Source organism: Crotalus tigris, unplaced genomic scaffold (assembly GCF_016545835.1).
Source record: "Crotalus tigris isolate CLP2741 ecotype Arizona unplaced genomic scaffold, ASM1654583v1 scf7180000017666.379230911805:20528666, whole genome shotgun sequence".
Classification (NCBI taxonomy): domain Eukaryota; kingdom Metazoa; phylum Chordata; class Lepidosauria; order Squamata; family Viperidae; genus Crotalus; species Crotalus tigris.
In genome coordinates this window covers 17,388,343-17,400,777 of record NW_024096552.1, presented here as the reverse complement: position 1 = coordinate 17,400,777, position 12,435 = coordinate 17,388,343, and the positions used below count along the sequence as shown (strand labels likewise).

Sequence of the window (12,435 nt, the reverse complement as noted above, 5' to 3'; positions counted from 1 at the left end):
TTGACACCCGTGCTGTAGCTGATTTAAAATGTAGTGGAAGGAAGCCAATAGGCATTTTTACACTGATTAATGCAAAAATTTTATTTTTATGGATGGCTGTTTGTACAGCCTGAAAGATTTGCTTATCCCTCATCTTTTTTTCCCATCAAAACTAAAATTGACATGCAGGAAAAGATTCATCAATGTTTATGATCAGTGAGATTCACCAACGTTTATGATCAAATAAACTTAAGCAGTGATCAAATTAATGGTTTTCCCATTTCTATTGTGAATGCATAGTGTGATTAAATATAATGTTGAGGAAAATGTTATCACAAAGACATTGGCCTAAAGAAAAGGATTCTTCACTTTACCCTACATGTGTTGTCTTCTAATTTCTAGGACAATGTACTGTAGAGTAAGTGTGATATTATGGTTAAAACGGTAGACTGTGAGTGGAGAGACTGATATTCAAGTCCACACTTAGCCATAGAAATCTATTGAATGATTCTGCCAGCCAATGTACTTCACAGGATTGTTCTTATGGGGATAGAATGCATGGAGATCTCATGAAAGTCACCTTGAGCTCTTGAAGGAAAGGTGGGAGATAAATCAGACAAATAAATACCACACAAACACACACACACACACACACACACACACACACACACACACATACACAAGTCAGAAAGAAAGACCATTAAGAGACAAAGTTAAGTAATGAAATGGAGGTGGAATTCAAAAGGAGTTCCATTTTTTTCAAGAAAAATTATATTTGCAAGAGTCTGGGGAAACTAGATGTTTGGAAGCTACATATATGGAAACCAGTAGTGATGTACTGTGAAGATTATGTGTTAGATAAACTTGGCATACAAGTTGACTGGGTAACTTGGGTTAATCACCTTTTCTTATCTCCAATCTGCAGCTAAAAAAAAAAAACTAGCTATCAATTTATGTTGGATCAACATTGTAGTTATCATCATCATCATCATTATCATCAACATTATTCATCATCCTGTACATTATTATTCATGTTTAACCTGCAATCCATTCCCAATATCAAAACCTTCCATAAAGTTGAATTCAAATACTCTTGCCAAATAAGTTACATATTGGCATGACAGACCATGCCATTCATCTATTAGGAGACAGAAAGCAGAAACAGTCAACCTGCATATAGTCATAAAGCACATGCAAATTTTCAGTCTTTTATATAGACATAGGTAAGAATTTTCTGCTGCTGCATCTGAAGCATTTTTTATGAATCAGAGAGAACTAAGGAGATTGCTTCCATTATATTTGTTTAATTGCATACTTGCTTGTTGCCTGAATAATCTGTATAATTTTCTAAGTGTCCTTCATTTATAAGTAGAAATCTGGCCTATTTCCTATTCCAATGCTCAGAGATATGCTGAATCTTCTTCATTCTGCCCCTCTGGTCAAGCAGTTTGTATTTCACCAAGTAGTCCTCAGTTTTCTTCTGGAAAGGTGGGAAGGTAGTATTTGCAGAGACAAAATTAGATTTCTTGGACTGATGTATTGCAGGTTTGATAACTACAGCAGAAGATAAAAACAGAAGTAATGGAAATAAATCAGCTGCTGAGTCCTATTAATCCCTATTATACTATTCCTCAGCTACATTGTAGATCATATTTGAGAAAGTAAGAAGCAGATATTTCCATATACTGGGCAGAAGGAGGAAAATGAGGATAAAAGAGGATACAAATGGAGAAAAGCTTAGGTGCATAGCTACTGTAGTAGTTATTTATCTTAGAATATTTCTAAATTTCCAAATCTAACCCTTCTTAATATTTGCACTAAACCCATAAACTGTGCTACAGAAGTACAGATATGTGTATTGACATACAAAAGTAACAGAATCTTGATTGTGTTTATCATGAGAGCAGTGAACACCCACATTAGATCAAGACCTTGGATAGTTATTCTATAAATGTGAAACAAGTCTGGGGGCCATGAAGAGGACTCTGCATTGCTTGATCACCTACAGTCTTAAGTCACATTCCCTAAGATGTTGCACCACTTTGTTTGACTGAGGTACAGTTCTTAGCCCATGTAAAAGTCACCTTTGTCAAATCTCAGACAACTGGCAGGCTGATGCAAGGTCTTTTCTGAGTTAAAGGATTACCCAAGTTGGCCTTAAGTGTCAGCATAACAACTGGTCTCTCTTATTACCAGGTCCAGTCCTGCTGGGCGGTGTCACTGTCAAGTGACATTGTTTGGATTCATTAGTGTACCCATTATGATGGGAAATCATTTCTCCTCTGATTTCACTGCCATCTCAGCTTAACAAGTTACCAGGCAACAGTGAAAATATCCTCTAATCAGGACACAGTAATAGGGATCAGAAGATCCACGATATGGCTTATTTTCACTACACTGATATAACTGCTCCTTGTCTCACATCCCTTTTGGGCATTTCTCCAGAAAGACCAGGGCAGAAATAGCCAAGAGAAAAGGGACTGCACACCCAGCTTGGTGTGAGAAAGTGGAAGAACTGATGGTCTGGTGGGGTTAATAACTGACAGGTACAAGGAAAATAATGAAGAAATGCTATGCGGTGTTGCAGATTTGAGCATAATATAGCAACTGTCTGCAAATCTTTAATGCATCAGCATAAAGGACAAGTGGAAAAGATGCTATTTATTTTAAGAATTGCCAATAGGCCTGTGTGGGCCCACTCATGTGCAACAAAACACTTTTTGAAGCACTGCATAATATTAGAAATAAGAAAAAAAATCCTCTTCTTCTTTACATGAAATAGTAGAGGATAATTCTTCTGTCTACAACTATGTTAGAAGCCAGGAAATAATCTATGTGAAAAACAGAAAGGAGAAAAATCTGAAAGGGATTTAGGAAATGAAGTGCTAATGAAGAGGACCAAGCCTTGGAGAGAAGCACCTAGACTATTTGAGCTGGGCACTGAACTGAAGAGGATTGTGTCTGCAGCTGCCAACATCCCAGAAATAAACTGTAATCACACTCTGGTTAGATGACATCACTTCCAAGGAAATTCATGGTTTTATAATAAGTACAATACTAAAACTGGAGAGCTTATACTACTTGAGGCTGTCTTGGAATTGGTAAAAGTTATTCTTATACTTTCACAACAAATGATGTCTTAAACACATGAACTGAAGATAAGACAAGGATAACACCATAAGGAGAAAAATTCTGTTGTCAAAGCATAACTATGCTATGGGGATAAGGCCACAGGTTGTTCTTAATGTTTCTGATTATAATAAATGAATTTCAAATCTTCAGCAGCCATCAGTTCAGAATATACATTCCCACAATTGGATTTTCCCATCTCCCAATAAAAGATCCTCTGGGAGGATCCTCTGGGAGACTCTAACAGAAGCACATTTGAGTTTTTCCTGCCAACTAGTAGAACCATTGGAGAAATGCCTTACTTGCACCTCAGAAATAACATTAAGGCGAAGAAGAATACCATCCATCCATCCATCCATCCATCCATCCATCTATCCACTGGCAAAAGAAAGAACAGATGCAGGAATGTTACTTTTTCTTGCTCTCTAGAAATAATGGGGAGAAATTTACTGGCCCACATTCTTGGCAAGAAAGAAAGTAAGTTGATTTAGAATGCTTTTTCCCAAAAGATCATCCTTACCAAAAGTGTGATGGCCAAAAGAATTGGCCAAAAAAAGGAAAAAGCATGTTCCAGTCCTGTTCTCTCAGACTTGGAAAGCAGACAATGGCAAACATTGTCACAAAAAGTACAGGGACTTGTTCAGACAGTCACCAGGAATCAAGGCTGACTTGAATCCTCCCCCTCCCCCAATAAGCACTTACAACTAACCATTAGGTAAGACTGTAAAAAAGAACTAGTTTTCCTGATTCTCCCTTCCCAATAATTTTGTTTTGTTTTATTTTTAGTAAAACGGTATGCCTGGGTTACTTAGTTAGTTAGTTTGTTTGTTTGTTTGTTTCGCCACCTGAGAAACCTGAGATTTGAGACCTACTTGAGATATTCCTGAGAGAAATAATTGCATAATAGAGGATAAAAATATACGAAATAAACAAGTAAATAAATATAAAAACTAGCAATACCAAAGTCTAACATTGTTTGGAGAAGTGTTGGACATATTTAAAAAAAAATTCTTTAAAAGTTCCTAATTAGCTGTAAAAGAAAGGGTAAATACAGTATGATTGGGTACCAAGAGGTTTATTAATTTGTATATTTTGTGAAATTCAGTGGAGCATATGAGCTGCTGCCAGAACACAAGTACTGTATGTATTAATTAAAACCTGGGCATATTTCTCACTAAACTCTACCACTTCAAAACATTCACTGTGATGAATTAGCTACTTTAAACTGGCATACAAAATGTTATATTGCTTTTTTTCCCCTGTGAGTTTAGCTCTATAGAAGATTGGGGAACCTATAGAACATCCACATGAAGGATGATGAAGAAAATGAAAAGTTAGAACATTGCAAGGATTATGGTAATTTTAGGGACAGGTTCTAGGTACCCTAATGGCCTCCAGAGGCTAGTGCAGGCAGCCTTCTATCACTTTCTCTCTGCCTCAAAACCATCTCTCCCATTTTTCTTGCCAAGCTTTGGGTGGCAGGAAAAGCAGAAACTGAAGCAGAGGTCTTTGGAATTACCATTCTCCTTGCACCAAAAAGATTGATTTTCCTACCTAGAAGGGAAAGGGTTTTTTCTGTTGTCAGGACCCTGATCTCTGTGGAATCAGAGAATTGGCAGTAAAAAGGTGTTCTCCATTTCTTCTTCACCTCAAATACCAACAGCAACAGGGTTAAAAATAAAGTGCTTTGATCTTTTTGTAACCATCCCACTGGCACCAAAAATGTCCACGTCTCCTCAGGGATGGTTCATTTAATCAAATGGTTCCAGCAAACAGAAAAGTTTTTGTATACTTGACAGCCATCTTTTCCCCCCTGTGACATAGAAGTTACAGACATTGTATACATGTGTTTATAATTGACTTTATGTATTGTTTGACACATGAAATAAATTTAAGTGCTGTAGCACTTAACTAGTATTTTGAAAAAAACAGTTACTGCAGGATTGCTGGTATTAACATGGATTATTCTACATAGAAAATCATAGAATACTGTAGGAAAAAAACATCACTTGTAGATTCACACAAAATGCTATGTCTTGAATCAAAGTTTGACTTTTAGTTGAAAATAAAACAAAGCAAAATTAACAGAAACAGATTTCATATCTGATTGCTTTAAAAAGAAAAATGTCTGTAATTTGTATTTTTAAATTTGATTACAGTTTCTATTTAAGGCATTCGATATTCTTCCTTCAAAGCAATATGAACCCTTTCCTTGTAAATATACTTAAGTTACTGACTTTGTCTTCATTCTCCCTCTATCCCATTTTTAGAGAAAATAGAATTAAAAGTAATCTTTTTTTTATTTTGCAGAGAAAGTCCCCGCAGTTCTTTAACATCAAATTGTGCAGGAAGCTTTCTATAGGCCATAGTTTGGGGATGTTTTGAAGGAATTCTGCTTTGTGTCCAGATTTAGTATTTCCAATTGGATTTGAAGTATGTAGCTTTTATTTTTACTCTTCTTGAACCTTTGTGGTCAAGCAGAAGAAGAACTTGTCCTTTATGTAGCCCAGAGTTTATCTTTATGAGTGGGCATAGTTTTTCAGACCTATCAAAACCCTTCCAGAAATAGTAGAGACTATGACTACAGCTCATGTTCAACCAGGCCAAATCCCAGACATGATAATTTCTTTCACATAGTTATGTAAAGATTTCAGCTTTGGATCTCCCCTTCTCATTCTCAGCCTGACTCCATAATTGGGGAATTTAGAACATCTAAGTCAGCAAACTGCAACATGGGAAGCTAAGGAGGAGGGGGTGGTAAGTTGCTATGCCAGTTGCAGAAGGAATTGAGGATCCAAAACAGCCTTCAATAGTTTTCCGTATCCTTGACCAAAGAGGAACTTTAGGTAGGTTATTTGATAAATGTGTTCGTGTATGTTGATCTCAAAATTTTGATACATTGCCAACTACATAGAAAGAAAGAAAATCACAAATATGTTTATGTTAAAATTGGTATGGTAGAACTTTATTAAAGAAAACAATATGAAAGAAAAGAAAAGAAAAACAAGTTTTCATATTTCTTGGAATATTAAGAAACAAAAAAAGATAGTTTTTCAAAATCAGTGACTATTTTCTAGAAAATTTTATTTATACTTTGTTTTCTTTGATTCCATAAAGCAGCTGATTACTGATGCTGGTTTTTGAATTCAAATGATCTAGAGACAAAAATAAATATTAATGCAAGTACACATATGAAACATGAATGCTAGCATGCAAATATATGCATACATACATACATACATACATACATACATACATACATATATATATGCTAAATTCTCTCTATATATTTCTCTGCATCAGCTTATATTAACTTCAGGTTGTTTTTAATTTTGCTTTTCTCATTTTTAAAATGAAGTTTTAAAATTTTAATTTTTATATTCATCCTTTCTTTCAAAAATTATTAAAACACTGTTAACATTATTCCCTTCTAAGACCCTTTAGTAAGATATTCTATGGAAATAAATTATACTGAATAAATAATAGCAACATAGAAGATAATTTATGTAGGCCATAAAATTCTATGAAGTTCTATTTTGGAGCTAGTGTTATTAAGTCACTGATGAATAATCTACACTTGAGGGTAAACTGTAACACGATATATGAAATAATTTATAATGAAAATAAACAAACAAAAATTATGCTTCAAAGGATATTCAGTCTGAGAAGAAGGATATTAAAATAATTCTAGGTGAATTGACACAACTGCTTAGTAAAAGAATATTACAAGCTTAAATCTCTAAGGATTAAACTTTGATCTTATTTTAGTTTAGATATTTATATTTATATTAAGATGCCATATAAATGAGTCATGATAGCTAAAAGTTTACCAACCTGGATTTTTTAACTGAAAATGTATTCATTTTTTCCAAAATGCTTCCTGAGCTGTTGGTATGCATGTAGATATAATGCACTTTTCTGAAGAATTTCTTACTTTTCTGCAAGGAAGAATATCATACAAAAGGATGTCAATTATAAAGAGATGCATTAAAAATAAGAATAAATACTGAAGCAGAAGATAGCCACCTCTAAAGCTACTATTTATACTAGATAGTGCTTCTAAAACAAGTCCATGCTGGAGAATATTTGTATGCTATTGACTGTACCTTAATGTAAGAATTGCTTCTGGCATATGGCATAAGACTGATCTTCATAAGGCAGAACTTATTTTCATTCTGTGGCAGGAAAAAATATCTTTGGATCATTATGGCTTGGTTGTTGATTGTCTGGAAGAAACATCTGTTGAATTTAGTGCTCCCTTATCAAACCTCACTGTCTGCCATCATAGTCACAATACAGAGCTTAGTTTTGAGAAATTTATAAGAACATCAGAGTATGTTAGCAAATCCATGCAGAACTACATGGTGCTTATGACAAAGCTGACATATTTATATTTGATTCTATTAAAAATTGAACAAAAAAGAAATATATAGTTTGGGGGCATTAATTCATGGCCATCTTGTCCCAGAGATTTGTCTTCTTAAAATTGTCACAAGTGCCACCATATTAAGAAACCTTCAACTAGATCTTCCAGAGATGATGGCGAGCTACTGGCAGGAGCTCTAGGAACTGGGAAGGAAGAAATGATTAAGGAAATAGATGAAATCTATAGAATTCACACGAATTACGCATGTAGACATAATTTACCTAGAGAAGTGCATATTAGATTTGCTAAAAAAATTGATTCGTGATGAGATTCTTCATAGGACTAGAGAAGATCCACTAGAGCTACAAGGAAGACAGCTTGTGGTGCTCAAACAAGTCCCGAAAAGGGTAAGAGACCTAAGGCAGCCCTATCAAATGTTTACAGCAAAACTAACAAGGAAAAACGTAAATTTTTGGTGGTTGATTCCGGAAGGGATTATGGTATTTTGGGGAGAAAGAAGGTTGAGATTGGACATGGTGGACAAAGTAAAAGAGTTTTACAGAAAAAATCTTGATAGTGAGGCTGAATTGGAGGAAAGAGAAAGAAGGGAAGAAGGAGAACCAGGAGAACAGTCACCAAATAGGGGGGAATCCTGAATCAAGGAAAAAGAAAATGGGGAAAGAGCGAATGTGGACACTGGAAAAGACAATGATGGTGGATGCAAGGATTACAAAGAAATTAGACAATCGAGGGTAACAAACCCTAAGTATAAGTAGAGGTTTTCAAGAGGCATTAGCAATTCTATCATTAAATGTTAATGGGTTAAATTCTCCAGGGAAAAGGAAACATTTCTTTAGTAAATTGTATAAGACAAATGTGGATATAATAGTGTTGCAAGAGACACACATAAAACAGCAGCATCAATATTTGTTAAAATGTTCCAAGTTAGGAAAGATGTTTATATCTTCATCGCAACAGAAGAAAGAGGGAATTGTAATGTACGTAAAAGAGGGTATCTTGGTCAAAGATGAGGAGGGCAGAATATTGATAATAGAACTAACTGTGGATGGGAAAAAAACTGATGTTAGTTGGAATATACGTGCCTAACAAGGGTCAAAAACTATTTGATAAGAAATTGTATAACATGATTAGAGACTTAGAATGTGATAATCTGTGTATAGTTGGGGATTTTAATGCGCTTGTAGACAGAGAACTAGATTATAGAAATAACAGACAAAAGAAAGGTGTTAGAAGGATATTACCTAATTCATTTTTTGAGATGGTGGAAGAATTAAATATAAAGGATTGTTGGAGGGAAAGAAATGGAGATAAAAAACAATATACTTGTTATTCAGGTAGACATCAATCTTGGTCTCAAATTGATATGATTTGGGCATCGACAGAGGTAAATTTGGGAATTGAGGAAGTTAATATTGACATAAATTCGTGGGCAGACCAAAATCCCATTAAAATTAAATGGAAAGGGCAAAAAAAGATAAAGAGATGGACCCTAAAAAGAGCAATTTTGAACCAAGATGAATTTAAATTAAAGATGGATGATCAAATGAGCTTGTTTTTTCAAAGTAACAAGAAAGAAGACATGAATAACCAGAATCTGTGGGACACGGCAAAAGCCTTTATGAGGGGTATTACAATATCATATATGGCCAAAGACAACAAACAAAAAAGACAACGGCAAAAAAACTTAGAGGAAGATCTTAGTAAACTGGAAAGGGAGTTGCAGGAAGAACCCAAAAAATGGGAATTGAAACATCAAATAGATATAATTAAACATAAACTAAATATCATTGAAAAGGAAAATATGGCTCAACAAATTAAAACCATTAAACAATTTTTTTTGAAAATGCAAATAAGCCGGGAAGATGGCTAGCTTATAGACTAAGGAAACAGAAAAAAAAGAACCAGATTAGCAAATTATATAATGAAGAAGGAGAGTTAATTTACCAAAATCAGGAAAAGAGGAAGGTACTGTATGAGTTCTTTAAAAACCTTTATGAGGATAAGGAGAAGGTAAAAGAAGGCAAGATGGTGTAATACCTTCAAAAAACAGACTTGCCCAGAATCTCGGAGGAAGGTAAAAATTTATTAAATAATGAGATAATAGCAAGGGAGATATCCGAGGCAATTAAAAAACAAAAAAGTAACAAAACACCAGGTCCAGATGGTCTATCTTCATAAATCTATAAAAACCATCAGGAAATATTAAGCCCACTGCTATTAGAGGTATACAATGATGTATTGAATAAAGCCAAGATATCTGAATCAGGGAAAGAAACAACAATCACATTGATTCCCAAAGAAAATTCTGATTTGACTTATATTAAAAACTATAGGCCGATATCCCTACTAAATTCGGATTATAAAATATTCATGACAATTATGGCAGGTGGACTAAAGAAAATTTTAGAGAATTTTATTCATACTGAGCAAAATGGCTTTCTTCCCGAACAGCATATATGGAATAACATTAGGGTTATTTTGGATACGATAGAATATTATGAAGCTCATAATGAAAAACAGATGGCATTGATATTCATTGATGCGCAAAAAGCATTTGACAATGTCAAATGGGACTTCATACTAGAACAATTAAAATATATGGATTTTGGGGGAAAATTTATAAAGATGTTCCAAACAATTTATTCCAGACAAGAAGCCAGAGTGGTGATAAATGGGGAAATGACAAAGAACTTTTTAATTCAAAAAGGCACTAGACAAGGCTGTTTGCTATCTCCACTGCTTTTTATCTTATCATTAGAGGTTTTACTTAGAACAATTCGAGAAGATAAACAAATTAAAGGTTTAAAAATAAGAAAAGAAAGTTTTAAGGTACAGGCATTTGTGGACAATCTTGTATTTATTATTGAAGAGCCTGTACAATCTGGTCTCAGGCTGATGGAAGTGCTGGATGACTATGGAGAAGTAGCAGGCCTGAAAATAAATAAGGATAAAACAAAAATGATAGTTAAAAATATGACTGAAGAGCAAAAAAAAAAAAGAATTGGAGGGAAGGATAAATATGCAGACTACGAAAAAAATAAGATATTTGGGAATCCAATTGACAGCGAGATGCATTACTCTGAAAGAAGACAATTATGATAAATTAATGGTGCAAATTAGGTCTGATGTGGGAAATTGGGGGAAACTACAGTTATCTCTAATGGGTAGGATAGCCACTATTAAAATGAATGTACTTCCGAAAATGTTGTTTCTATTTCAGTGCATACCAATTTGGCTTAAAAAGGACTTTTTTACAAATTTGGATAGACTCATTTCAAAATTCATATGGCAAGGGAAATGACCGAGAATCAGATTAAAACTATTACAAGATGCTAGAGAAAAAGGAAGATTTGGCCTACCAGACTGGACAAAGTATTATCAGGCAGCGGCGTTGGTCTGGCTACGTGAGTGGATGCATCTCAAAAATACAAGATTATTAGCACTAGAAAGTCATGACCTACAGACAGGGTGGCATGCTACTTTGTGGGAAGAAAGACATTTAGTCCAGCAACACTTCTGGAAGCATTATATTAGGAGAGCATTATTGGATATATGAAAATCTCCAACTGGGTGTCTACATTAGAAATGTACACACATCCAAATTTGATAAAACATGGGGGTGCTATCATCTATAAAGATATTTTGAATGAGAAAGGAGAATTAAAAGCGAGAAATGCCTTAAAGGAAGAAGGAATTGATCTGGAATGGTAGGCGTATCTTTAAATTCAATGCAAATTTAATAAAGACAAAAAGGAACGGGGCATAAAGCAAGACTCTTCAGAATTAGATAAAATCTTATTTAGTAGGGAAGGCAAGACTATAAGTAAACTATATTGATATTTATTAGAGCAAAATATGATTGAGGAACAGGTGAAAGAAACAATGATAATTTGGTGTAAATATTTTGGGCACAATATTGATTTGGATAATTGGCAAAATCTAAAAAAAATCTAAAAATTACTCTAGCAACCTCTTATAAGGAAAACCTCTATAAGATGTTTTATAGGTGGCACCTCCCTCCCACAAGATTAGCACGAATGAACAAGGGGAAATCCTCGATATGCTGGAAGTGTGGAGAGACCGTTGGGAATTACTACCACATGTGGTGGCAATGCCCAAAGGCACAAAAATTTTGGAACATATTAAAGAAATGGCTGGAAGAAATTTTGCTAATAGATATAGAGGCCAAACTAGAATTTTTTTATTGGGAATTATAGAAAGAAAATATAAGAAAGATACAAATTATTTATTACTGCATATAGTAACAGCGGCACAAATAGCCTTCGCTCAGAAATGGAAAGAGAAAGATACTCCAACGAAAGAGGAAATATTACAGAAAATTTTCAATTGCGCTGAAATGGATGGTGTTATGTCCCGAGCCTTGCAAATGGGCTCGGGGCGTTTGCAGGCAGTCCCGGGCAGGTGCAAGCTGCCCGGGACCAGACAGGCTGTTGCCAGCGCCTGTGCGCATGCGTGGGTGCTGGTGCGGGAAAAGTAACACATTGACCCGGGAATTGCCTATATAAGAGGCTGGGAGCTTTTGGGCATTGCTGAAGCCTTCACCTGTAAGCTGAACACAGAATAAAAGAAAACCTGAGAACTACAACTGCTTCTCGCGTCTGCTTTTCGCCAAGGACTCAACACTGGCGACGAGGATGGGATGCCTTACATCGCCTGGAAAGGAAGAGGTGTAAGCTTACCCAAGTGAGTCCTGAGTGGCGGAACGGCGTTGACTCGGCAGCTACCCGCCAATCCAGTGCGCATTCGGGGGTAGGCTGGCTGATAGACCCGTCTCCTGAAAATGCAAAAGTTGGAAGGCTTTCGGAATTCGACATCTCACATCCAGAGCGGTGGGAGTCCTACGTAGCCAGGGTGGAAAATTACCTCAAGGTAAACCAACTGAGGGAAGATAGCTTGAAGGCTGCCACCCTGCTTTGTGT

At 35.4% G+C, this 12,435-nt stretch overlaps 1 protein-coding gene across 10 annotated transcripts in view; it reads right to left on the bottom strand.

Moving 5' to 3' along the window:
* Positions 1-54: 54 nt before the first annotated feature.
* PDE1C (phosphodiesterase 1C) overlaps positions 55-12,435 on the bottom strand; it is a 335,588-nt gene continuing 323,207 nt past the window's right edge. For 3 of the 10 annotated variants that reach the window (XM_039336835.1, XM_039336836.1, XM_039336838.1), the window contains 4 exons: positions 12,196-12,290; positions 7,215-7,334; positions 6,943-7,046; positions 6,072-6,263 (listed from right to left, as the gene is read on the bottom strand). In XM_039336835.1, the coding sequence (XP_039192769.1) occupies positions 6,233-6,263; positions 6,943-7,046; positions 7,215-7,334; positions 12,196-12,290 (350 nt within the window). In that variant the 3' untranslated portion in view covers positions 6,072-6,232. Of the gene's footprint in view, positions 1,534-6,071; positions 6,264-6,942; positions 7,047-7,214; positions 7,335-12,195; positions 12,291-12,435 lie in introns of those variants that run through there. The other 7 variants (XM_039336839.1, XM_039336845.1, XM_039336837.1 and 4 more) reach the window with 5 other exon arrangements.